This window comes from Plectropomus leopardus, chromosome 7, assembly GCF_026936395.1.
Source record: "Plectropomus leopardus strain MGB_pleo_1.0 chromosome 7, ASM2693639v1, whole genome shotgun sequence".
Classification (NCBI taxonomy): Eukaryota; Metazoa; Chordata; class Actinopteri; order Perciformes; family Serranidae; genus Plectropomus; species Plectropomus leopardus.
Window position 1 is genome coordinate 22,747,853 of NC_142182.1, and position 26,314 is coordinate 22,774,166.

General features: G+C 37.8%; 1 protein-coding gene across 3 annotated transcripts in view; it reads left to right on the forward strand.

Annotated features, from left to right (window-relative positions):
* Nucleotides 1-26,314, forward strand: part of LOC121950465 (ethanolamine kinase 1) — a 56,767-nt gene that overhangs the window by 26,440 nt on the left and 4,013 nt on the right. For all 3 annotated transcript variants that reach the window (XM_088080222.1, XM_088080221.1, XM_042496473.2), the window contains exons 4-7: nt 8,184-8,332; nt 8,860-8,943; nt 11,677-11,837; nt 17,928-18,001. In XM_088080222.1, coding sequence (XP_087936348.1) covers nt 8,184-8,332; nt 8,860-8,943; nt 11,677-11,837; nt 17,928-18,001 — 468 coding nt within the window. The remainder of the gene's footprint in view (nt 1-8,183; nt 8,333-8,859; nt 8,944-11,676; nt 11,838-17,927; nt 18,002-26,314) is intronic.

The window sequence follows — 26,314 nt, forward strand, 5'->3', positions numbered from 1 at the left end:
TGAGTATGGGTGAATGTTTAACTGATGAGCAGGTGGCACCTTTTATGGTAGCCTCAGCCACCAGTGCATGAATGCATGTGGCATATAGTGTAAAAGCTAGGATTGCACCCGACTCAGAATTATGCCAGTTGAATCGGATCTGGCTATTCAATATGAATATTCTCCAGTTCGTTTTGTTTACCATACAAACTTTTAACATTTATAGTAAAATATAGTCAACATGCTAACTGCACTAATGACTTTTTGGACATGAACAACATCTTTTGCTGTTGCTAGATATTAAACAAAAGCCAGAGACTGTGTCGTATTAGGTTGCTGTGAGCTGTAAATTCACCACTCCTAGGCAGAAAGTCTGTCCTCTCTCCTCCTCTGTGGCGCTGCCTGCATAACCGATACTCCTTGTACCAAAGAGTAGCATGAAAGTCGAGAGCACTCACTCCGCAGCAAAATCTGGTTTCCAAAATGTCCCAAGAAGTACACTGTACAGCATGCTGACATCTCCGACTTTCAAGGGGCAGCCCTAGTAAACCGCTCTGAGAGGCAGGAAGCCTCAAAAGGCACTATACCAATATAAGTCCATTTACCATACCCTTAGAAAGTCAGCTGGCAGTGACATTTTCAACCAACTCACAGTGCTAACTTTTGCTCAGCAGGATATTTACAGCTGATAAGAACTGCCTGCAACAGTTGTCATTTCTGCCTGTAAAATCAATGGTGGCCAACTTGAAATGAGAAGTGTGCTTTTGTATACCGCCATCTGAAATCATGAAAGCAGTGTTTACAAAAATTTAGAGGCATCATCTGCCACCATTACTACTGGCAACTGCAGGCGTAGCAACAAGAACTATGAATGGTTAACTGGTCTACCAGGGTTGGAAAGGGTTAAAATAAATGTATGAGTGAAAGAAGAGGGCCTTTCAATTTTCCTCTTATTGACGTCAGATTCAAACAAATACTTATTAAGCCTGTGCTGGGAGGCTACCTCAGTGGTGAAATACTTTAGAGGTAGATTTTTTCAAAGTCATCCCTTTGATAGAAACCAGCAACATTTTGCACATCTTTATCTTTAAGGCAGCAGCACAATCACTGATGTCTTATCATTTTCACACATGCCAAACATACATTTGTTAAACCAGCCCACATTGCTCCTCTCCACCCTTATACTCTCTTTGAAGTAACTGAACAGTTATGAGCAGCTTAATCGCACATTCACCTCTCTCACCATGTGGATAGAGGCTGTCGCTGTGAGCTGTCATTGGTCAGAGAGACGAGGCGGGGGAGTGGCCTGCGTGGCAGTGACATTGCATCATCTCTGACAGGGGTCATGGGGTGAGAGGTGAGAGGGGTCCTTCCAGACACTACAAAGAAACAGACGCTAGGCCCACAAGCTTCCTGCAGAGCTCTCTCTTATCAGTCAAACGTTCAACCTTGTTTATGTATGCAGCAGAGGGGTCGGAAGTCCACGCAAACTGAAGCTGGAAGGCAAAGAGTGTCCGAGTCACTTTAGAACAACTGGATTATTTGAGTTTCGGCACATGAGCCAGCTATTTGGTACCAGAGTGAGTCATGCATTAAAGAAAGGACAAAAAGTGTGAACCATGGTAGATGAAGATGAATCGAACTACAGATTGTACCTACATATTTTTGCATGCCCATCACCAAAGGATAGAAGCAGACTGATAGATACCAATTCCTCTCTCTCTGTTAAACTCACACCAAATTGCTAAAACTAGGCTGTACTGATCAAATATAAACTAAGATTCTGTTACTGTATTGCCTTTTAATTGCCTAGTGTCCTCAGAAACATATTGTAGTGCAATGTCTGTCTGTAATATGACAACTTGTGAACAGAAAGTGGGTGTCATACTAATTTCTGTATTGTAAAAGTGGAGGCTAAAGAAACCACAATCAACAGGTAAAACTAAGCAGAGCTGATACAATATAAACCAATATTCTGTTACTGTATTACCCAACTACTCTCACTCTAAGCCAGTATTTTCTGGTTTGTGTACAACTTTACAAAGCCCATAAGAAATCCACAGATTTATTTGATTGGATTTGATTTTACTTTACTTTCAGAAAAGAAATCTGATTTTTTTTTCTGCATCCACTGTTTCATATAGGTACATACAAATAAAAAATACCGAATATAACCAACCACCAAAAACATACAACAAATGCTTGAAATCAAATGAGACATTACAAAAAGTGGATGCAGTGCAGCATGTTGATCATTCCCTGTGGCATTAAGTTTTCTACCCAGGCACACTGAAGCTAATTAGAAGCCACACTGTGATTTAGTAAGTTGACAGACTGAGGGGACAAAAGTTATTTTTTGGTCAAGCCTGTGAGTCTCTAAATTTCCTCTGTGATAGCAAAAGGTAATATTCTTTAGAGAATGTGTGAAAGGGGTTGGACGCAATATTACCAGCCAAAGACAACGTCCTTTAGGTATAGGCAGCTTGAAAACTTAACTCAGGCATCTGACCCAAAATCTTTGAGCAAATTTATATTTTCTAGTCTGGTTCAGAATATACATCTGTGGAACTTTTTTTTTTGTTTTGTGTTGTTTTGTTGTTTTTTGGTTGTTATGAGATAAAGTATCCATTTAAAATAATAATGATTGTGCTTTTAGTAAATATGATTGTCTTTATTGCATTTAAACAACCTCAAATTACCTTAAACAACTAAAAGAATATGTATTTAGTCTAACTTATAAAAGAAATGCATAAAAAGATACACTGATAATACAAGGTCAAGAGAGTGAATCAGAGCACAGAGAAATAATGGATTACTACTTGAGCTCTATTGTTCAACTTCTCAGGAGATTACATGAAGTTTTATTTTATCAACCGACATCTACTTCTCCATTGAACTCGTTTTGCTCTTTTATGTTTCAGTTTTACACAAAAAGGTTTATGAGTATTAGTATTTATGAGTATTATGTAATAAAACTCCTATTTTGTACAAGTAGTCATTTTGTATACAGTGAATTACAAAAGTGATCAGTGTACGGATAAATCAGTAGTGACACACCTTATTAGGCGTCCACAGAAAGCAGACTGCACCACATATACAGGCCCAATAGATGGTGCTATATTGTGAGGCATTTGTGTGATGAAGGGGACACAGTCCATTGCTGCTCGCTCAAACACAGACATGCAGAGGAACTCAAAATGATCAGGAAAATATCAATAATTAGGATATATAATAAGAGAGTGTTGCGGGCAATAAAGTGATGGGAGGAACCCTACAGCATAAATTATTAGATGTAAATGGTTCATTTATGGCTGATAGTTGTGTCTATGGTGTGTGTATGTCTGTTTGCATATTCACTGGTCTCTTGAGTGTGCAACTGAATGCCGCACATGCACACACATGCGTGCTCACACACACACACACACACACACACACGGAGGCATAGACAGAGACAAAGAAAAGCAAAAGTGATTTTAAACAGGCATCAGAGAAACTTTTGTACTTGAGCATGTATAAGTGCTGCTATGAATGTGATCTTCAGAGGAAATGGTAAAAGAAAGGCAGAGAGAGAGCAGGAAGAGGCTGCACCTGCAGAGGAGGTCTTCAGCTCTCAAGCCACCCGCTGTGCAAAGAGGGAGAGAGAGACAGATACAGAAAGAGAGAGAGAGAGAGAGCGAAAGAGGCTGTGGCAGCTGCAAGGTTCAGAGAGAGAGTGCACAGTAGAAGTCAGAGATGGGAGAGAAAAGAGAGAAAAGCAATGGAAAGCAAGAGTGCAACCTCTTCTTCTCCCAAAGGCCCCCTGCTATGTCTCCCGTTTGCACTTGCACGAATCGTATGAAACTGCAGAAAGGAGAAAAAAAAAGAGAAAGATCAGTTCTCGGCTGGTGTTTGAAATCATATGTAAATAAGGCACATTGATAATGAAGCGCCAGAGGAGGAAATTCCACTAATTACCTTACAGAGACTTGACAAGGAGCAGGAGGCGAATGTACTTGACGTACTGTTTCTCATGAAAAGGACAGAAAAGAGAGGAAAAGATCTGATGGCAAGACGACAGGTTTCCATTTAAAGTCAATGGAGGTCTTTCATTTAGCTTTTGACTCCGAGTAATTGTGGGTTTTCTATGGTAAAGTCAGTTTGTTAAGTTAAAGCAATGGACGGGTTGAAAAGGAATCAGGGTGATTCACCATTCAACTGTGTGTTTTAATTCATATAAGAGAGGGGATAGATAAATTATGCATGTCGGAGGGGGTCGATTTGAAATAACAAAGATTTCATAGGCGATATGCTCTGACGGCTATATTCTGGGCTGTGATTTTCTAAAAAAGCACTTTGGAATTAAGTTAAACAGGATTTGTGCTATTTCAGTTGACAGTAAGTCAAATAAGATGAAAAAAAGATCCAAACTCAGGCAGGAAAAAGCTATTTTAAAAAGAATATATATATATATATATATATATATATATATATATATATATATATATATATATATACATATATATATATATACATATATTTGTATGCAGGTACAGAGATTGATTCTTGCTTTTATTCAATCAACCCTTCCTTGATCTGTCTATCCACAGCAGGAAGGAAGTGAATGAGGGAGATATACAAAAATGGCTTGTGTTGTTGAGGATGTGTAGGAGTTGTACGAGGCAGCAGAGGCTCTGTGTCACGACTATAAACAAGGCTGTTCTCCTCTGCTTTTATTGTGCGTTCCTAACAGGCCTCACTAAATTATGTCTGCAAGTGTGTATAATACCGGAGCATCTGTTTGTTCCCCCTCGAATAAATAGGTAGTGTTTAAATTACACTGTTTAAATTACCCTCTTATCGTGCCCTGACGACTGAAAAGGAAACACGAAAATTAATTGGGAGATGGATGCTTGCGCAGCATTTCTTCCAGGTGCATTTTGCACTGACGTCCAAGGACATTAGTGCCTCCTTTGATGAATCGAGTAATCAACAGAGTGAAAACAAGGCATGTAACCTCTCAATGAGGCACGCCAAGAGGCTTCAGTTTACAAACATGTTGCTCCTGGAAGAAAAGTGTGGAGTTTGTGACAAAGTTGGTTTTCTGTAACAGCACTCAACTTTCTTTCTCCCTCCGACAACTGAGCCACAAAAGTCTTGTTTTCCTCTCATTTATACAAGTTTAGTGCCTTTAGCTACTTTATACACATGCTTTCTTCATATAAAAGTATCTTTTGTAAGTGTTCAAAACATCCCATCAACCCATGAGGATTTCTGAAGGCCAATAATTTCAGACTCCTGTAGCGAACATAGTTTTTGTGATTAAATTTTAACTTTAAACATTGCCCTTTCAAAGCTTTGCAGTATTTTTCCATGGATGACAACTCTCTGAAACAGCATTTACAGTAGACATCAGGACGCTAACACTGTGCTGAAATCCAGACAATTCAAATTCTCTTAGGGTGAACAATTCATAGTGGCAGGTGAGTCACCATGTGTAAGGGGAAGTTCTGGGGTAATTGAGCCTTTACAATAACATTTGAAGAAGTAGTGAGAAAAGAAAAACCCATAATACCATCACTTTATAATGAGGCATACCATTTTTAAGAAGTCCATCTAGTTACCTTAATTATTAGGTATGTCTTTTCCTCTCATTTTAAGTAGCTCACTATTTGCAAGAAGGGTCCCTCTCATGTCTCATACTTCTATAGCCTATCCACGTCCACTTGTGTAATTTTTTAATAATATTTCTCCAAGTACCTTAAGTACAATTTTGAGAAACTTGAGGACTTCTGTTTTCTGATATTTTGTACTTTTACTTTTACTTTAGAAAAAATATATACGTTTTACTCCACTCCATATATCTGTCAGAAAACTATACTGGTCACCTTGCCAGTTAAAGTTAACTAACAAAACACCCGATGATCTTATATGCTATTTGATATATTGTTACAGGTCATACCACAAAACAGTATTTATTATAGTCAAAATTAGCACCAGCTTGACCAATCACATATTGTTACTTCCACATTAATGTGTCAGCCACAGTATGCTGAAACAACGAAACAAAGCTTTAAGTAGGCCTACATTCTGCTGATAATACTTCTTTACTTTTACTTTTTTTTAAAAGTAAGATTAAAATTAGATTTTGACTATAGTATTGTACTAGCATTTGAGTATTTCTACACTGTTGTAAACTACTTCTATGTAAATCAAAGATGTGACAACTTTTTTTACTACTGTCAATACCAATATTGTGTAAAAGCCAACACTTCTTAATGAATGTTTATGAAGTCACAAAAAAGCTAAATATGTAATACCCACTACAGGCGTCCAATTTGCATGAACTCATGTTGACGTGTCCTGCTGGTTACTTGTGTCCATTCTGCAACCCCCAGTTTAACCATTTTCTGTAATGTTTAACAAATTCAACTGGAAATAAATGGAAATACATTTGTCAAACAACAACAACAAATTATTTTTTTAAACAGATTATCACCTACAATGCAGTTATTATTAATCTCACTGTAGTATTTCCTGGTTATACACAGACTACACATTGTTCAGAAAAGTGCTACAGCTGGAGTGGCTGTCTTGATGTGAGCACCGTTTTCATTATCACTCCCTCTCACTGCACAGGCACCTTTGTCCACATCGCAGGTATCATATGCTATGTGCGTCAAATCAGTTATTTCCGATACACAATAAATGGTCGCGCGTAGTGGGGCTTCACCACATGTAAACAGAGGGTGCAAACTTTAATGAATTTTGTGAAGTTGTGCCAACAAAATGCAACAAAATGTTTAAGAAAAGCATGGTAGGGCATTGTTACATTATATACTTAACGTGACGTGATGACGCAACAACTTGATGGCGTAGCGTGTTTCTTTTAAACAAGAACTTTGCCACACTTTATATTACGTCAACTGACCTCCTCCTCCGTCTCTGTAATATGAGGGAGGACAGTTATACACAACTGTTGGTGCATTGTTTTTCGTAGTTATAAGTAAGATAAGATAAGATAATCCCCTATTAGTCGCACACTGGGGAAATTTGCATTGTTACAGCAGCTATGAAATACAGTATAAGCAGCAAAAGAACAATACAATAGTAAAAAATAATTTAAAATATGAAAAATATTAAATAATAAAAATCAAGGTGCCAAATATAATAAAAAAAAACAGGTGCAAAAAGAGTAACATAAAATTACAAGGTGCCAACAACTCAACAGTCTAGAAAAAAAAAAATATATAAAAAATATGTACAACAATTGCACATGGAGGATAATTGCACTTGTGAAGAATTGCACTTCTGGTATAAGTCCAGTTGGTATGTGTGTGTGGTTTATTGGGAGCAGTGCTAGTTGTCCAGTCTGACAGCAGCAGGAAGGAAGGACCTGCAGCACTGCTCCATCACACACTTTGGATCGAGCAGTCTGTCACTGAAGGAGCTTACAGTGCAGTCAGAGTGTCATGCATGGGGTGGGAGTCATTCTCCAGCATGGAGGACGGCTTGGTTATCGTCCTCCTTTCTCCCATCACCTGCACTGGTACTAACAGTGTATGAGTACAGCCTCAACAATTAAGCTGCGTTAGTTTCACGGTCCAGCGTGTGGGATTTAGGGGCATTTAGGGCAGAAATAATATTCACAAGTATTTTTTTCATGTGAGAATAAGAATTGTTGTGTTTTCAATATCTTAGAATCAACCATTTAAATCTACAAATGGAGCAGTTCCTGGTCTGTAGCGTCCACCATGTTTGCATTTTCACCTTTTCACTCAGCCATAATTCTCACACCTGACACATGGGAGAAGTTTCAGTTCTGCAATCTCTCTGCTAGATGCCACTTAATCCCACATGCTGGACCTTTAAGGGAGAAGAGTTTTGACTGAATGTATTTGATATTTGCTGAATAATGATGACATCTGTCTTATGAGTTGAAATCAAAAACATGATGTGAGATGATGAAAAATGCTCCTGCTTCCTAAATGAAACTCACTGGTGGTGTATACATTTGTCAGCTCCAGTGATTTAAACTAAAATCTGAAGCTCTAGTCTTTTTTTTGCAGCCTTTGGTATAAACCATCACATACTGGTTAAGTGAATGAATGTTGAACCGGGCCGCCAATGCGCCCAATTACACCCCTCTTTCATGAAACATTCTTCACATACAATTTCGCCTTCTCTGTTGCAAAAAAAAGTAATTCCAGTGGTTTTACCTCTTACAGCTTCGCAGCTCTACGAGAGGTGCCCAGCTTTGAGACTTTGTCGGCCGAGATGGAATCATTGAAGAGACACCTTTCACAGATTGACTCTCCGACTGTCCTCTGCCACAACGACCTTCTCACAAAAAATATCATCTACAACCACAAAGAAGGTAAGAAACAGACACGCACATCATTGACGCTGGGATACACACTGCATATAAAAACCTTTTTCTTTTTCTTTTTTTTTTTTTTTGAGGCATTTCAATCAGTCAGAGGCAATAAAATCGACAGAATACTGTAGAAGGGTTTGTGATTGACGGGTCTCACTCTGTTACGGAGGCTAATGTTGAACTAGATGAATATGTCTTTTCATCAGTTGAAATAATGCAGCTCCCAGAGTCTTAATACCTCCAAACACACACAGGCAAACCTTTGCACCACTGAAAATGTGTTCCCACTTAATTAAATATCTTATCTCATCCATAGTATCCTTTTTACTATGATGATATTTCTCTTGCATATTTTACAAGGCTGTCCAGGGTGACTCCCTGTCAAAAGAGACGCCTTGTTCCTTTGACTCACACACGGTTCTGCACTTTGAATAAAAGGAGAGTCGTCAGTTATACGGCCATACCTAGGATGTGTTAGTCACGTTGTCTTGGTAACCACTGCTTCTTTCCCTCTCCTCCTCCGTCAGGGATAGTGAAATTCATTGACTACGAGTACGCCGATTACAACTACCAGGCCTTCGATATTGGCAATCACTTCAATGAATTTGCTGGTAGGTCTGTTTTGTGATAAAAAAAAAAGTTCAATTTTGCTTCCATTTCTTTTTTTCACACAAAGAAAATATACACCTAATGTGGAATATTGAGTAAATAGAGGTTGTATATAGTAAGTGGTATGTGAAATCATTGTCCAGTTTGTGCTGTCTCTCTGGCTGTGATATCACTTCATCTTTCTGTCATTATGCACCATAAAACTGCCCTTCTTCTGACGCTGCCAAGTCAAATTGCTGTATTCAGTGTGTCTTCTGCGTGGGCTTTGATATACCAGCTGTGTCGCAGCAAAGCTTTATTTGAACATTTGTGGAACAGTCATCAATTTATTACTTTCAGATCGTTTCAAATAAGCATATCATCATTTCAGTTTTCATGTCCATACTTGGTCCAACCACTAAATTATCAAGATGCCAAATTGTGTTTGGAATTAGCCAAACTTCACAAATATGCACATTTTTTTATACGTTGGAGCTTTTTTGATGACAACATATAAATCCCTCTTTTATTTCCTGTTCATAAAGAGACTTTACAGTTAAAATGCAGGCAATTACCAAAACTGCACAACCACTTTTCCTTTATTTGCACCGTACAAATCTCACTAAGAGTTTAAAATGTCATCCAATTTCCATGCGTCTTACTTTCTGGTACTGTGTGCAATTTAATATACAATATGCAGTGGCTGAGGGCCTTAAATGAAGTTGCAGTAAATACAGTCAAAGTCTTGCATTAAAAATTTGACTTAGTAAAAGTTCAAGGTCCAAGTATAATTTATTTGTCTCTCGTTGGGAGACCATTGCCTTGTATGACGGGAAATTACTGCATTAAACCAGAAATAATAGTACAAAACATTAAATAGAAACAATAGAAACAACACAGTGAAAACATTAAATATTAAATGGACACATTTGCTTGTGATAAAACACTTCAAATTAGATTTATGGGGCATACTATTGCCGCGCATGTACTCAGACACACGTTCACTGGCATACTGTTGTACTCACAGATTCTCTTTCATATTTAAATACTGTACATGCTGCAGTATGCACTAATCAAAAGAACAAATTAAATGAACTGCCAACAGGAACCTCCCACGTTTCTGTCTGTCCTCTGTATGCCCATTAATGAATTTGAGTGAGAGAGGGATGAATTTTTGTTGATTTAATTTTTGATTGTGTTTAGAGGGATCCTGTACCTCCTCCCAGACAAAAACAGTGCATACATACTATATATATATATATACACGGTAAAGTATATATATATATATATACGGTAAAAATAAAAAGTACTGCATAACACTACCCACTTTGAGTGTTATACGATTTTATTAAGAGATGTTTATTCCTAATGTTCTCGTGTACAAGTACCTGGATTTCAAAACTGCTGGGACGCTGTGTAAAATGTGAATAAAAACAGAGTGCAGTTATTTTCAAGTCCTTTTTGACCTACGTTCAATTGAATACAGTAAAACGGCAACATATTTCATGTTAATTAAAACTGAAAAAAATGTATTGCTTTTTGTAAATATTTTCACTCATTTTGAATGTGATCACTGCAATACATTCCAAAAAAAATGTTGGGACAGGAGCATGTTCACTGCTATGTGACATCACCTTTTCTTTTAACAACACTCTGTAAGTGTTTGGAAACTGTGGACACTAAATGGTGATGTATCAAAATAGAAATTTCTTTCACAAGATTATAAAAAACCTTCAAAATTTAAAGACTGTTTGAATGAATGGGCCCAAACCCCACCTGAACACTGTGAAACATTAGTTTCTTGATACAGGAAGCATCCTACATACACAAAAATTTTCTACTTTCATTTCATTCTATGTTCTGAGAGTTTTTATTCGTTCATAATTTATTTGTATCCTGATTTTTTGAACACTTTATCCCTGAAAACATAGTGATGGGTTTCCATTCTTCTTCTTCCTCTTTTATTATTATTATTATTATTATTATTATTATTATTATTATTATTATTATTATTATTATTATTATTATTATTATTATTATTATTATTATTATTTTGGCTTTAGACCGTATTTTCTGATTTACGGATTAATTATAAAACAAATATAACCCCCCTTTAAAAGCTATTGACTCAGTAATGACAACAAAATGAAACAAGAGTGTTCAGATTTTGGTTCTGCAGATGTATGTGTAAATCTGAAATTTGGTGGAGTAGAAGTATCAAGTAGCATAAAATGGAAATACTTAAGCAATATACAGTTTTCTCAAGTTTGTGCTTAAGTACAACAGAAACGTAGTTACATTACACAAGTTTGAGTTTGTAACATCAGAATTGGGAAGAATATTTTTTACAATTATCTGCCATTTTCAAACTAGACAATTAATTGGGAAAACTATTGTCAGATTAATTCATAGTGAAAATAATCATTAGTTGGAGCCCTTTTCCCTTTCTCCCAGAGCTGATGCAATTTTTGATTATTTATTTGCACCACATCGACATCAATGTGAGTTTTAAAAATCCATGCTCAACGGATGGCGCTGTCTTCCACTCCCCGTGATTCTGTGTTGTAACTTAATACAGAAATGTTGAAAAGTAACTGGAACAGTCCATGTGAAACTGACAAGTGTTGACTGAAGAGCTGAGATGATGTAGTTCTGTGGCAAATCTACAAAACTATCAGTTAGTTTAAGCATTGTGTTGTATTATAACACTAACAGTAGTTCCACTAACGTGCACATGTGTGGTTTTTGTGTCCGAGGTGTGAATGATGTTAACTACAACCTCTACCCGAGCTGGGAGCTGCAGAGGGACTGGCTGACGGCCTATCTGGAGAGTTACAAGCACAGCACAGGACATGAGGTCACTGTCACAGAGGCAGAAGTTACGCAGCTCTACGTTCAAGTCTGCAAATTCTCACTGGTGAGTGTCTGCTCCCACTGGCTTTGTTGAAATGTTGAAATATGTCATTATGTAGTGCCTCAGCACATTGGAAAGACTTTGGAAAGTGACAAATCTCTCAACAGTTATTTCCTTTTTTTAAGTTCTGGTCTTGGAGGAACTCAAATATCTCAATATTATGAGATTAGTGTGTGCATTTCAACAATATCCATATGTGTGCAGACCTCTGAAATGACAGGGCGGCAACACCTCACCATCACATTTTAACAATTTACTTTTCCAGCTCCCAGACAGAAAAAAAAACCTCCCCAAAGAAAAACCAAACCCGATCCACAGCTGACCCACCACTGCTCAGAGTCTGATGGACTCCATCTGAGTTGATTAGAAACTGCCGCAGGGAAAAATGAAAGACAGCAGCCAAAATTATTTTTCTTATGACCACAATTTTCATTCTTTGGTGGCTCAAATGGCGCTGGGCTATCTGTCTAAAAGCGCTTTCATAGCTCAACACAATATGCAGAATTGTCCGGGCCAATTTTAGGGGTTGGTGTGAATGTCTCTTGAAATAGCCCAGAAATGATGAGAAAGCATATTACTTTTTAAAATAACTTGTGCTTCGGCCAAGAAGCAAAGAGGGACAAGTGAGAGCAGGGGAAAGGAAATAAAGCCTGGAATGGAGCGGGAGAGGCGATAACATCATGTTGATTGAAATCAGATTTTCTATGACAAACCGAGGAGGACTCTTGACTCGAGGGAAGTGGGAGAAATTGATCACTGACGCTTAACAAGCCAAGTTTCCAGCTCGACTCATTTTGACAAGTCAGTGTCAAAATGAGGGATACTAAGTCTGTGATAAATCACAGGGTCTGTTTTCAAGCAACTGAGCTGAAATACCTCTGTTTAAAAATATTCACAAATAGCAACATTCACCCCAATGAATGCTGCATTTATGAACATGAATTCTTTCAATTAACTTTTATCCTCAGAGCCTCTCTTTGCTTGTTTTCCTTTTTCACAAGACAAAATTAAATGAAATAAAAATCCAATGTTTCTCTTATGATAATGCGAAGCATCATGATGACCTGAAAACAGGATTCCTTAAAACTAAAACGTAAATGCAACAATTTCAATAATCGATTAATTATTTTAAGAATTGTTGAGCAGAAATGCTGAAGATTTACTCATTCCACCTTCTCAATTATATTTTCTGTATAGTGAATTCATGATTTGGGGTTTTCGACGGTTTCAACTGAGTAAACAAACAATATCAAAACATCACCTTGGACCCTGGGAAATTGTGATCAGAATTATAAAACATAATTTTTAGATTATTTGCTGATGAGTACTATGATTATTTGCAGCTCTAATTCAGCATGCACAATAAAAGCTGTGTCCACACAATTTTCAACCATTTATTTGCAGCATACAGATCTCAATAGTAAAGCCAATTTCCCACCAGACAAAAAAACCCAGTGACACCTACAAACATCTGGCTTCTGTATTTCATATGAAAGATTACAATCAGCATTCACTCCCAAGTAAAATGACTCTGCAAAAGTTATGGGTATATATCGGCTTCAACCTCAATCAGTAGGGATGGAAATACGTCACCAGTCATCAGATGTCTGTCTCCCTCTGAGCAGCACTCGAACATCATTTGAAATTTAATCGTAATAAGTATGAAAGAGAGACTAAATAATTAAGAGGAATCAAAAAGAAGTAACCGCTGTAACATTTACGCTAGCCTCCACGCTGCCTTCTATTGTTTGTTGACCTGTTTTCCAGTATCAAGCTGGCTGTGATGTATGATGTAACATGCCAGAAAAACAAAAAGAAAAAAAAACAAAGAAACGTAGAAAGGCAGTTGTCTGCTAAGGCATGTACATGGCTCTGTTCTACTAGAAATTTCAAAGCACTATATTGGCAATTTTTAATGGGCTTTCCCACATTAAAATAATGTACATATGTGTTAATTTGGACATACAGTATCTGTATAAGTGAAATGCATATATAGTGTATATAGATTTTATATTATTTAGTTTTTTATTGTAGCTAATTTGTATTTTTTGTAATATTTTATCCTTTTATAGCACTTAATCACTTTTTGCATTTTTTCCTGCTTCTGACTCTTGAGCTGCTATAACGTATGAATTTCCCCAGTGTGGGAGTAATAGTCTTGTCTCATCTTGTCTCATCTTGTCTCGTCTTGTCTCATCTTGTCTCGTCTTGTCTTGTCTTGTCTTGTCTTGTCTTGTCTTGTCTTGTCTTGTCTTGTCTTGTCTTGTCTTGTCTTGTCTTGTCTTGTCTTGTCTCATCTCATGGAACAGAGATAAAAGATTATAAAATTGGTTCTCATCACATCTGGTAAAACCAGATGATATAGCTGCTAATGTGTAACTGTCTTTGGAAATTTTCCAAAACAGCAATAATCATCTGTTCAGTCTGATGCTTTTTAATTTTTTTGTGAGATTTTTTGTATTGCTTTTTTTATGAATTGCATTAAATGCCATTCTAACCTTTTTTGTGTCATGGTGATATCACTTCGTACTTGCTTGGAATAATCAAACCACATTGAATTCACACTATAGTTAAGTCTCTGTAAATGATGATGCAGATGAATAGTCAAAACCAAGAAAACCAGTCTGCACTGAAGGAAGCTGTGTGGCTTCGACAAAGCCTGGCCACTTGCCAAAGCTCTGCGGCGTGAAGCTGCCTCTTTCGAATTTTAATCCCTAGCAAACTGTGCCAAGACGCAGTGGGGTCTTTACGACTCGCCTCCTCCACAGGGATGTTGAGGCTAAAGCCTGTGGCTCTGTGATGTCACATTGCCCGTCTCTCATCTCCATTTTTCTCAATGGCTCCCTGTCACCGACGGTCTCTGCTCAGTGTTAGACTAATGCTCTCTTAATGGAGAGCAGTTATTAATCATAATGGAAACACGCTCAATCTCTCTCTCCAACTAAAGACAGAGATTAGAGATGAAAATCTGCCAGGGAGTAAGAGAAAAGCCAAGGGAAAACCACACATTGCTCTTCAAGTATTTCATTCCACCCTTTATTTGATTATCAAATAAAAATGTGATTATATCACTGGGCCACAGAACAGAGGCCTGTCTGGATCTTATTAGGACTTGCTATTAGTGGTCCTACCATGAAGATTTACAATAAGGGTGGAGAACAACAGAAATTTATGGAGGCATGGAAGTCCGCAAGCCTAAGTGAGCAAAGCCATTAAGGAGGGAACCATTCAATACAGAGGTTTGTCATTCTGACTGAGCAGCGTGCAGCTGGCATGCAGCAGCAGCAGTTATGGGAGCTGTTATAGCACGACAACTGGAGGTCACTGAAGTGTGTTTTTACAGTTCTGCTCTACGGCACAGGAAAATGTTGCAAAGCATCAAAGAAAAACAAAGCTGGTTAAATTAAACAGCACCTCTGATATTTGATTTAGAACAATCAGCACCACATATTTGTGTGTCAATACCACAAATCTAATCCAGATTTTTACAGTTTTTTAACATACTCCAGTTCTGCAGAGTATCATAGACTACATGTAGTTAATGCATCTGTCATTTGGGGTGCGTTACAAATTGCATAATTTTTCTTTTTGATTTTAGTAGGTACTACGGCTGCCCTTACTTAACATGTACTGTTGCATGCAGTATGCACATGAACAGGCCATACTACTTATTCATGATATTGCGCCCCGCAATTTGACCCTCTTGCTCATATATGTGTTACCATGGATATAAACAAAATACCATCTGCCACGCTCACCAGAGACAGTGCTCGACCTGGAGAGCTCTGTTGTTGTTACTTTGCAATACGTGTAGTTTTAACTTTTAGGTTATAACTGCAGACATTTTATATTCGCGTTACATTTTATATTCATTACTCTACATTAGCATTTCTCTATCAATGTGTTTTGTTTTTCCTTTTCATTTTTTGTTGTTGGTAAACTTTACGATTATTTTGTTCACTTAAACAATTTGTATTCCTAATATTACCATTCCAATTGTCATCAGTTGCTTGAATGTGCTGCCAACCATCAATGCCAATGCTGTCAGCAGTCAGTCAGCGGTCAGTCAGCCGTCAGAGCTGTCATCTGTCTGCAGCGCAGTCGATGTGATGTATCTTACGCTGCACAGAGGACTGTTGGTCAGAATAGCCAGAAAAGCATGCTGGCTTTCATACTGCAAAATCTGACTGGATGTAGAAGAACATCCTGGTATTTTTGGCATACTGCATTTGACACACTATGTATTGTGACATACTAAATCTTTACATACTATATAGTAGTATGGGTATTGGAACGCACAGTTTATTTGATCCTCTGTCTCAGTCAGCCAATGCCTTGCTGAAGACACTGACATTTGCTCCCACTGTGACCTCACCAAGTGTGCTTTCAAAGCTTTAATTGGATAAAAGAGGGATGCTTTACGTGCCAGTTACAAGTTCTTGCTGCCATTCTCTTAGGCAACATCCACACTAATACATTTTCATATTAAAATGCACAACTACTGCCACATTTGCCCCTGGCATCAACACTACCCTGGAACCCCTAAAACAAAGACTTTTGAAAATGCTGCTGAACCCGTTTCAGTTTGAAAATTGTTCTGTGGTATTTTAACATGGACGGAAAAAACTGAGACTTTCGAAAATTGTAAGACAGGCACCCACATTCGCTTCCTGATTGGATCTTATCCGTCACAACCAAGCTGGCCCCTAGGGGCCTGTAAAATGAAGCCAACAAGGACGTGCCAAAAACTGCAGCTTATTGAATGGCCACTTGAGGCTTGCACTGGAGGCAATTCTCTCCCCATTGACACCTATGATTAAGGGCGGACCACTTTGTGTGACAGGCTGTCTGCAGACAGTGTCCTCAGCTTCTCAATCAGGTCCACCCCTCACTCCTTTACAGCACCAGCATCTCGCCAAAACTTGGTCACTTCTTGGTCCAAAAATCCAAGATGGCAATGGCAAAAATGTAGAACTTGAGGGAGTCCACAAACCAATGGTTGACGTTTTGGTGGCCACGTCCATTATTTTATACAGTCTATGGTCACAGCGTGTCAGTGCAGAGCATTATAGCTAGGTCTACATGCATTTTGTGATTTTATCCTTCTCGTGTGAGTACTTCTTTACCATTACCATGGCTTCCTCCAGCAATGAATAATGCTCCCATTACTGCTCTAATATGATGTCGTATTCGCTTTGCAATGACTTTTTCAGGCATGAAAGTTGCCTGAAAATGAAAAATAAAATAGATAAAAAATAAAGAAAAGAAAAGAAAATACAAAAAATAAACAAACCAGGAAATGACCTGAAATAAATAGTTAAATTGTTACCCCCAAGACATCTTCCCATAGTTTTTAAAAATGATACTCTAAATGCACTATTTTCTTGATATTTGTGGAACATTTCCCATAAAGTCCCTCGTTGCCTTCTCACCCATGTTTTTGTAAGTATTGTCCCAGTTTGCTCAGGGTTCAAGGGCTTAAATACTTGAGAAAAGCGTATAAAAGGAGAACGAGAAAGTGATGTTGCTCCAGGTTTCAAAGGGTTATGTATCTCACTAAGTGTGCAAAAACAATGATCACATCAAATTGTGCATCATTTCTTTAATGTTTCTGTTGTACCTTTTATGAATAAAACACAAGTACATGTTCTCAGCAACTCTGACAACAATAAAAACAGACATGATGTTTACTGTGCTAGATTACCCAAGCAAGTCAAGCATATTTAATTTTGGAATAGAATGAATGAAAACTAATGGCTGCCTGGAAATGCAGGCAATTTTAAAGATTTTTTTTTTGGCTTTTATGCCTTTATTGGATAACAGTACAGTCTAAACGTGAAAGGGGGAGAGAGAGGGAATGACATGCAGCAAAGGGCCGAGGCTAGAATCAAACCTGTGGCAAAAAAAAGGACATAACCTCTGCACATGGGGCACCCACTCCACCAACTGAGCCACTGGGTGCCCCATGCAGTCAATTTAAAACAATCTAAAACACTGCAACATGCCTTGCAAAATAGTCAGTAATAAATGGTCTAAAGCATGAAAGCTGTCAGTATGACCCTTTAATTTGTTTTTCCTTCTCTCTTCCACCAGGCATCCAACTTCTTCTGGGGTCTGTGGGCCATCCTGCAGTCACGGTTCTCCTCGATTGATTTTGACTTCCAAAGGTATGTTTTTCTGATGCAGGCAGCTCCAAGGTCCCATGATGTAAAAAGAAAAAAGGCTTTTCCATGTGGCTGCCTCGTGTCCACAGCTGGAGGAGCATGTCTGGATGTCACTTTGTATAAACATTGTTTCTTAAAGCAGTGTTGCTGTGACATTCTGTCTATCAAATGCTGCACAAAATAGACACATTTGAAATTAATATTCAAATCAACATCTTAAGCACCACCTTCACATTAAAACAGCTGTTCCACCTTCTATAACCAGGATCAACATGGGGTTTGTTGTGCTGCATTCAGACGCCTTTCACAAGCATTTGTACTGCAGGAACTTGACAATATTGGTTTAATTTCCTTTGAACATGTGGAGAAAAAAAGGCTATAATCAAATTTTCAAGAAATGTCCAGCAAATTCTAAAAAAAACAAAAAAACAAAACAAAAAAAAAACAAGTAAATTGAAAATTAGTTGTGGGGAGATTATTAGATATTATGCCCAAAATTTGGGGAAAAATGTCAGCATTCTTTAAGGTAATTTTCCTGTTTCTTTTTGGGGTTTTTTAATCTTTCTTTCTTTCTTTCTTTATCTCTTTATCTCTTTCTTTCTTTCTTTCTTTCTTTCTTTCTTTCTTTCTTTCTTTCTTTGCTCAGGTTTCAAAGGGTTAACATAGAAGCACATGAAACCACAAAGAAAAGTAGAACCTTTTTTACAAGATGTTATTACTTTACATCATCATGCATTATTTAAATACTCACAAATAGAAAAATATATCTCATGCATTGAACTTGTGTAATGTGTAGACAAACAGGATCTTCATTAGGATTGCCTGACAAAGAATTTGTTGGCGGAGAAATTGCACTAAAAAACTGGGAACTTGAGCACAGGGTTTGGAAATATTTCATTTTTTTCCACCAGTATTTCAAGACTTTTTACACATTAAGTTCTCTGCTGTTGCTACTCTTAAACCACAGATCCTGAAAAGATGAAAGGCTTAGCTTTCACAAAGACTTTCAAAAGACATTTCTTTTAGTTTAAAATGTATCAGGATCCATGTAGTTATCTTTAAACAAGTCCAGGAGACATTCCTCACTACCAGCGACCAGACAATAAAGTTCAGGAGGGCGAAATGTTTCCCTTCACCCCCACTTTTTCTCCCTTCTCAGTGCGCCCCACACCCGCCATAGTTGTGATCATGATCCTAATCACTATTGACATACGGCACCCTCCCCTCTGTGTGGCTTTCTCTGCTCGCTTGCTAGATCAGCGACAGGGCCCCCACCTCATTTCGATCTGGACCTCGGAGGAAATGTGATCCAGAGGGGTGCAGAGGCACAGAGGCACTATTGTTCCTGTGCCGTCGGTCCTCCCTTACATATACGTCTCTCATCCCTGGTTGGGCCACATGCGCCTGCTAGACGTCTGCTCCTCTAAGCTGCCGGCTGAGGTTGTCCTAAAGTGCATGGTGAGGGTCAGGTTACCTTTTTTCAACTTTAGGGTTAGACTTAAATGGGCTCAGAGAGCGACTGTAACGATGGGGAACCAGGTCTGAAGGCACCGCTACCCAACCTCTGCCCCCCAGTACACACACACTCACATATGTATTCCCATTGCCAACACTACTTTTAAGATTCTCTATCATTCGTGCTGTAGAGAAAGAGACAATGCAGATGGCAACGGTCAAGTTTGTCCCTGCTTTCATCTTTTCATTTAAATACAGTGACAATGAGCACCACAGTCATTGCACATAACCTTATGAGGCTGTCCTTGTCATTTGTTTAAATAGTTTAAAGCAATCTACATTTAAATTCAATAGCGAAGCGGTAAGTAATGTTACCGTGCTTTTCTTATTTTGCTGCGAATGATCTTGCTGAGGAGGTTTAATTGGATGCATAAAGGGCCAGGTCACATTCAGATTTACAATAGCGTACTGACTTCGCTCCGAGAGCTTTTTAAAAAAAAATCTGTTTTCAGTGTGAAATAATGATTGAAATTGTGGACAACCATTGGAACAAATAGCCACAGCACAGAAGTTAGAGAAATCACTCCTGTCACTCACTCACTACTGTTCAGCTTAAGCTTATCGGTACAAGAGAAACGGAAGTAAGGAAAGCAAACAAACGACCAAAGTCAAAAGGCTCCTCTCATTTTTCATCCTTGTCTCATCCGATCATTCCTTAGCGTGAATATTTTCAAAACAATATGGCCATCTGGAATGACGCAACTGAAGACCAACAAGTGGTGAGCAAGAGTGTAAATATGGTCGGTAAACGCTGCTGCTGTTTCACGTATGTACCATAATATCGGCTTGTATATGCGGTCTTAGGTCTTTGGGTTTCCCTCCTTTAGATGACAACTACACATAGACTTCCACAACCTGCTGAAATGGAGAATTATATTCTCTTGCGCAGAATGTACATGGTGTGTCCAAGTTCAACTTTTTTACCAAGCAGCAACATCTAGGACTGAAAAATTAAGCCAAAAACCGTAGTTACTCTAATGGCCACAATCCCCACAGAGGACATTTTTCTGTAGGCAAACGCAGAATTTAATTTCGCCCTGGTTCCCTCATCAAAAAGCTAATGGGATTTTTCCATTAGATTTTGGATCATTGCAGAAAATATGCTCTGTGGCAAATAAATGTTTAAAATACTTACATGTTTTTTCAGCAAGATAATCTTCACAAACAAACTCCACTTTGATTATTTTTGAAGCCTAAATGCAGAAGTTAAAAAAAAGCTAATGCTAGGCTATAAACAAACTACTCTATGATCGAGTTGCCACCACTGTGAGGCTGTAAAATTGTGTTCGGCATTGCTCAAGGTGATGAAATTCTGTAGTTTAATATAGCCACTTGTTAGCAACCCCCTTTTTAAGACACATACAGGCTTCAAAGTTCATTAGTAACTTATTTTATGTCGCATTAGAAAGCATGAAAGTTTCTTCAGCTTGTGTTAACCACAGACCTTATTTCAGGCAACTAACCCAAAAAAAAAACATTCAAAAACCTATTGACTTTGAGATACGGGAACCAGAGGTGCTGAAATCAACTTATTTCCAGGTTTTATGACTTTTTGTGTCTTTTATGTCTATAGTTTATGGTACTCTTTAGACCCCCTTCTTAAGATGCCCAACTTTACAGCAGAAATACACACGTTTACAGCCTGGTACAAAAAAAAACAGTTTTGGTCTCAATAGCTAATTTCTCCTTTCATGACAACTATACAGGGTTGAATTTATATATATAAGTAAGGCTCAAAGTTATGCATAATTAGGGGCGTGGCTGCTTTGAGTGACAGGCTGTCTGTGAAGTGTCCCCAAAGTCTATGAATCACCCACTCAATTACCCACTCCCCACAGCTTCGAGCTCTTGTCCAAATTGGGCCTCTTCTGGCACCAAAAAAAAAAAAAACCCAAGATGGTGACGACCAAAATGCCAAACTCAAGGCTTCAAAACTTGAGTCCACAAAGCAGTGTGAGACATCACAGGGGCCACGTCAAATATTTTTATACAGTCTATGGCAGAGACACAGGCAACGTGAGGTGATGCAACAATTGGTCTTCGTGGCTGCAAGTTTCTTGATGTTGGTTTGGTGGGTCTGGGCCTTTCTGTTATAAAGCATCTAATGTTAAAACACCAGATTTCTGCCTACAACCAACAGTCAACACTGGCTTCCATTAACCAAACACAAAGTAATAGTTTCATGTAGTTTATAAATAGATTATTGGCCACTTGGGAGAAGTTTTATCTAAATGCTTTGAAACCTGAATCGACATCAGTTTTTGTGTGCTATATTTTCAGTTGCCTTTAACAGGCAACAGGTTTGATTTCTTTTTAAAACTTGCAAAAAAAAAAGGCAATCAGCAACTTGGCAAGAAATGTCCAAAACATTTCAGGAAATTAGTAAAAGGTGACAAGAAAAATTTGTGTAAGAGAGAAAAGAGAGAAAATTTCTAGAAAACCATGTTTAAAAAACACAGAGAAAATGCCCAGAAAACTACATATATTATTATTATTATTATTATTATTATTATTATTATTATTATTATTATTATTATTATTATGTAGTTAAAGCTATTTTGAATGATTGTCAGCACTTTGATAGGTAATTTACTTTTTGTTTGTTTGTTTGTTTTACTGTAATTTGTTATTTTTTTAGGAACATTTCTTGTAACTTTTGTTAATTTCTTACTTATTTTTTGGGTCATTTCTTGTAAAGTTGCTAATTGCCTTCTTCTTATGTTCTTGAAAGAAATCAAGACGCTTTGCTCAGCTTTCAAGGGGTTAAACAGCCTAACAGAGACACATTTATGGCGTGGGCTTTCGTTTGTTAGCTTAACAGAAGCTAGTCTCATTGGGCAGCTCTGTAATCACATTCCTTGTAACTCTCTTTTCAGTTTACAGCAACTTCTAAAAATAACATCTGGCTCTTTAGCTGCATTGTCCTGTTTTTTGTTTTTGTTGTTGTTTTTCTCATCAGCCAGTCAATTACTGCCTCCTGCAACAGTGAATCTTGTTGTTTTTTTCATTCTTAATTTCATAAAGAGAGCGGTTTCAGTTTTTCAGTTGCAGTCTGCAAACTCACCACTAGATGTCACAAAATTATCCACACCCAACCTTTAAGAAGTTCACAAATTAGATGTTTTATTTTTATTTATTGATTTACTTGTTTTGCTATAAGTGGAATACTTCTCTATCACAAACTGACACAAAGAAAATATCTCTGTATGCTCGTTTTTTTTTTTAATGAGCTACTTAACTAGCTAACTTTTTCTGTCTACTTTTGGTGCTGGGCAGTTAGCGTTTCAAAGTTGGGAGATAATTCTCTATGGGTTTAGAATTGCAAGACCCTTTTCACATTAAATGCTGTCATTTCATGTAATTTAAAATATAATGATGAATGCAGTTTTAACCATCATTTACTTGTCATGAACACAATCTTACCCTTAGCTTGACCACACTGTTTAATTTCCCTTTATATATGAATCCCTGAATGTGTGTGTGTGTGTGTGTGTGTGTGTGTGTGTGTGTGTGTGTCTGTGTGTGTCTGTGTGTGTCTGTGTGTGTGGGTTTCCTCCCTCTGTTATCCCCATGAGCCAAATCTGTTCAGACTTCCCAACGAGTGACAGGCGTCTCCCAGGCCTTGTGCTTTAACCAGGGCCAGATGTAGATGTGACAATAGGGAGCCACAAGGGGAATGCAAACCCACCCTCCCTCCACCATCCATATTTACTTTCCTTATATGATTTTATTCATGTGTTGAAAGTGTCTGTGAGTCAGCGGTTTAGATTTGTGGATATGTTGGCAAGGTGAGCCACTATTTGACAAAGACATTATTATGAGGAAATGAATGAGGAGGAGGCCCACTGTTTGGAATAGCCTGACTGCAAAAATTGAGGAAATTGTGCACAAAAGCACATTGTGAAATGGAATACCTGATTTGGTGAGTTCATTTTCCCCCACTTCTGCTAAACAGAAAGACATCTCAGTTTCATCTGTGATGATGATAAATGTTAAGCACACTAGTTTTAGGTGTCAGTCTTAATAAAAATAGGGATGAATGGGATCACCTGTGAAGGCTGTTGTTCTTTTAAATGGGTATAATTTTAGGGTGTGGGTCTGACAGGTAATTAGATTAACATAACAAAATGCTATGAATAGTGAGTTTTTTGTGTTACTGTTTTGGATAGCTTATAGCTGTAACTCTTAGCTTTTATTTTCATTGACTGAATATCCGTTTAAGTACTTTTTGAGATTAACCTAGTGGTATTTTATTGTTTTTTCCCCCTATTTGTGTAGAGGTAGTGTTAATGTGTGTGAGGGCAATTTATTGACATTACAGTGTAGGACATATTGCCTTTCTTAAAAAAAAAAAAAAAAAATCATCTGACTGACTTGCCTGTGTTTCTGCACTTTCCTATTACCTGTCATCATGGACTCAAAGTGTACACAGTGGATCAAGAGACAGACCCGCCCCTTCTCTCTCACTTAAAATCAGGCTGAAATCCTATCCAACTGTGTAACTAGGCAGTGCGGATAGCACATAAATCGAGATTATGTTACTGCGCTGCCTTTTTCTTGCCTAAAATGTTTTCAGAAATGAGTTTTTATCCCCTATTTTGCCATAATGGCAAGAGTTTGTCAACAGGAAGTGGGTGTCATACTGCTTCCTACACAGTGAAAAGGGAGGCCATAAAAACGGAGATCAAACAGTAAAACTAAGCAGCCCTGATCAAATATAAACTAAGATTCTGTTACTGAGTTGCATATTTCTTGCCTCAAATGTATTCAGTAACATATTTTAGCTTACCGTTTCACTGTAATATAAGATTCGGCCAGGTGCCATTGTGTCATGCACACAAGGTTGTATTGCGTGACCCACCAGTGGGAGCATTTACTGGCAAAATGCATTCTGGTAGTTGTAGGTTTTCTACCTTTTGAGCAAAAGCCAATGGCGTAGTCATTTTTGTCTGTTTTCTGTGGTCATGTAGCACCAATTTTTAAAGTATTTGCGTCTTTCTACTGCATAGACAGCCCAGTTTTAAGTGAGGGCTCTTTTAATATTGGTGATTTACTTCTTTAAACACGTGGTTAATGTTGAGAAATGGTCGCAGCTGCACCAAAACTACTTGGTTAGGTGTAGAAAAAACAAAAACAAAAAAAGACAAATAAGTTAATTTGTTTCTAATATAATGTAACATAATGCATTTGAGTGACATACATCACATATGTCATGTGACATTCTACATGACATAGTTATGATAAATAAACTAGTGTTTTCACATGGGACACGTTAAAGCTACAGTAGGTGACTTTTTAGCAAATGTGACAAAAGTTATTGATTTTGTAACTGTAATCCTGACAATCATAGCTATCTATAATCTGTGGGGAAAAACATGCTCCCCTGCTTCCTCATATTGCTCCCAATTGCACTCGGAAGAATCATGAAACTGTTTGGCTGTAAAATGACTTAAACTGTATTATAGATTTATAATGAAACACGATTCTACACAATACATAGCCATTCTTTGGCTAACAGTTAACGGAGGGATAGTCATGGAAAAGTTTAATGCAGTGATGCTCAAGTTATGGCCCCTGCTAGGGTGTTGGATGGCCTCCAAACCATTTTCTAATTCACAATAAAAAAACAGTGATGAACTCTTGAAATTGTTTTAGCTCCTGTAGTATAAATAAGGTGCCAGAGTGAATAAAACAGCATCAAAAGAGAGCTTGTTGATATCCTAGAAATGTTCTAAAATCCTGGAAATGTCCCCAAATCCTAGAAACATCCCAAAATCCTAGATACATCCCAAAATCCAAGAAACATCCTAAAATCCTAGAACCATCCCCAAATCCTACAAACATACTAAAATCCTAGAAATGTTGTTAAATCCTGGAAACATCCTAAAATCTTAGAAATGTCTGGAGAAGTCGTGCTTGGCCTCTAGTCCCCTGTCATTTTGCAAAAGTGGCGCCCAAGCAAAGCAAGTTGAGTATCCCTGGTTTAATGTTTGTAGTCAAACAACCACCATACTTTTTTCAGTTTGAAAAGCAGAAGCAAAGAGTTTACACAGTGATAACCAGGTAACCCTGAATTAGTTCAAAGCTATGGTGACATCTATTGAGGTTGTCTTTGTGCAAATGTTTTATGTGAACATTTTTAATATTACTCATTTCTGTGTTCTTTTATGAAACTCTGTGTTGCTTCTATTCTTGGAAGGTCTCCCTTGTTAACGAGACCTATGATTGTTGATGGGACAAACGAGGTTAAACTAAGGCTAAATAGAATTATAAAAAAGTTTCATCCAGTCAGGTTTTGGAAGCCTTTGTGTTTCTATGTGAGTGAGTGAGAGAACTGTCAGTCATCCACTGCAGCACTTGGTTTATTTAAAATGAAGTCTGTCCAGAGAAAATGCCTTTTGAGTGAAGCCAAACTACAATGGGAGAAGTTAAAATTTGTGCTGGCTCCAACAGGCCAATACCAATTTCTATTATTCCCTCTTTTTTTATTAACTCTTTCCAGTGGCAAAGGTTAGACACACAGTGATGCATCTTTTTCTATAAACAAGATACGGGTGTGTACTCTTTATCCAAAGGTGACCCTAAGTGAAGCAAAGAACTACAAGAAAAAGTGCAGGTAACAGAAGTCAGACTATGACACAATAGTTAGAGAGCAGTTTTACCCAGAGATACAGGTAGGGAACAGAGTGACAGAATACAAGAAACTAAAAGTCATGTGTCTGAATTATCTTTTTGTCTCTCTGAGCAATAAAGAAGAGAAAACTGATTCAGCATTGAGGAGTTCAGTGAAAGCACTGATTA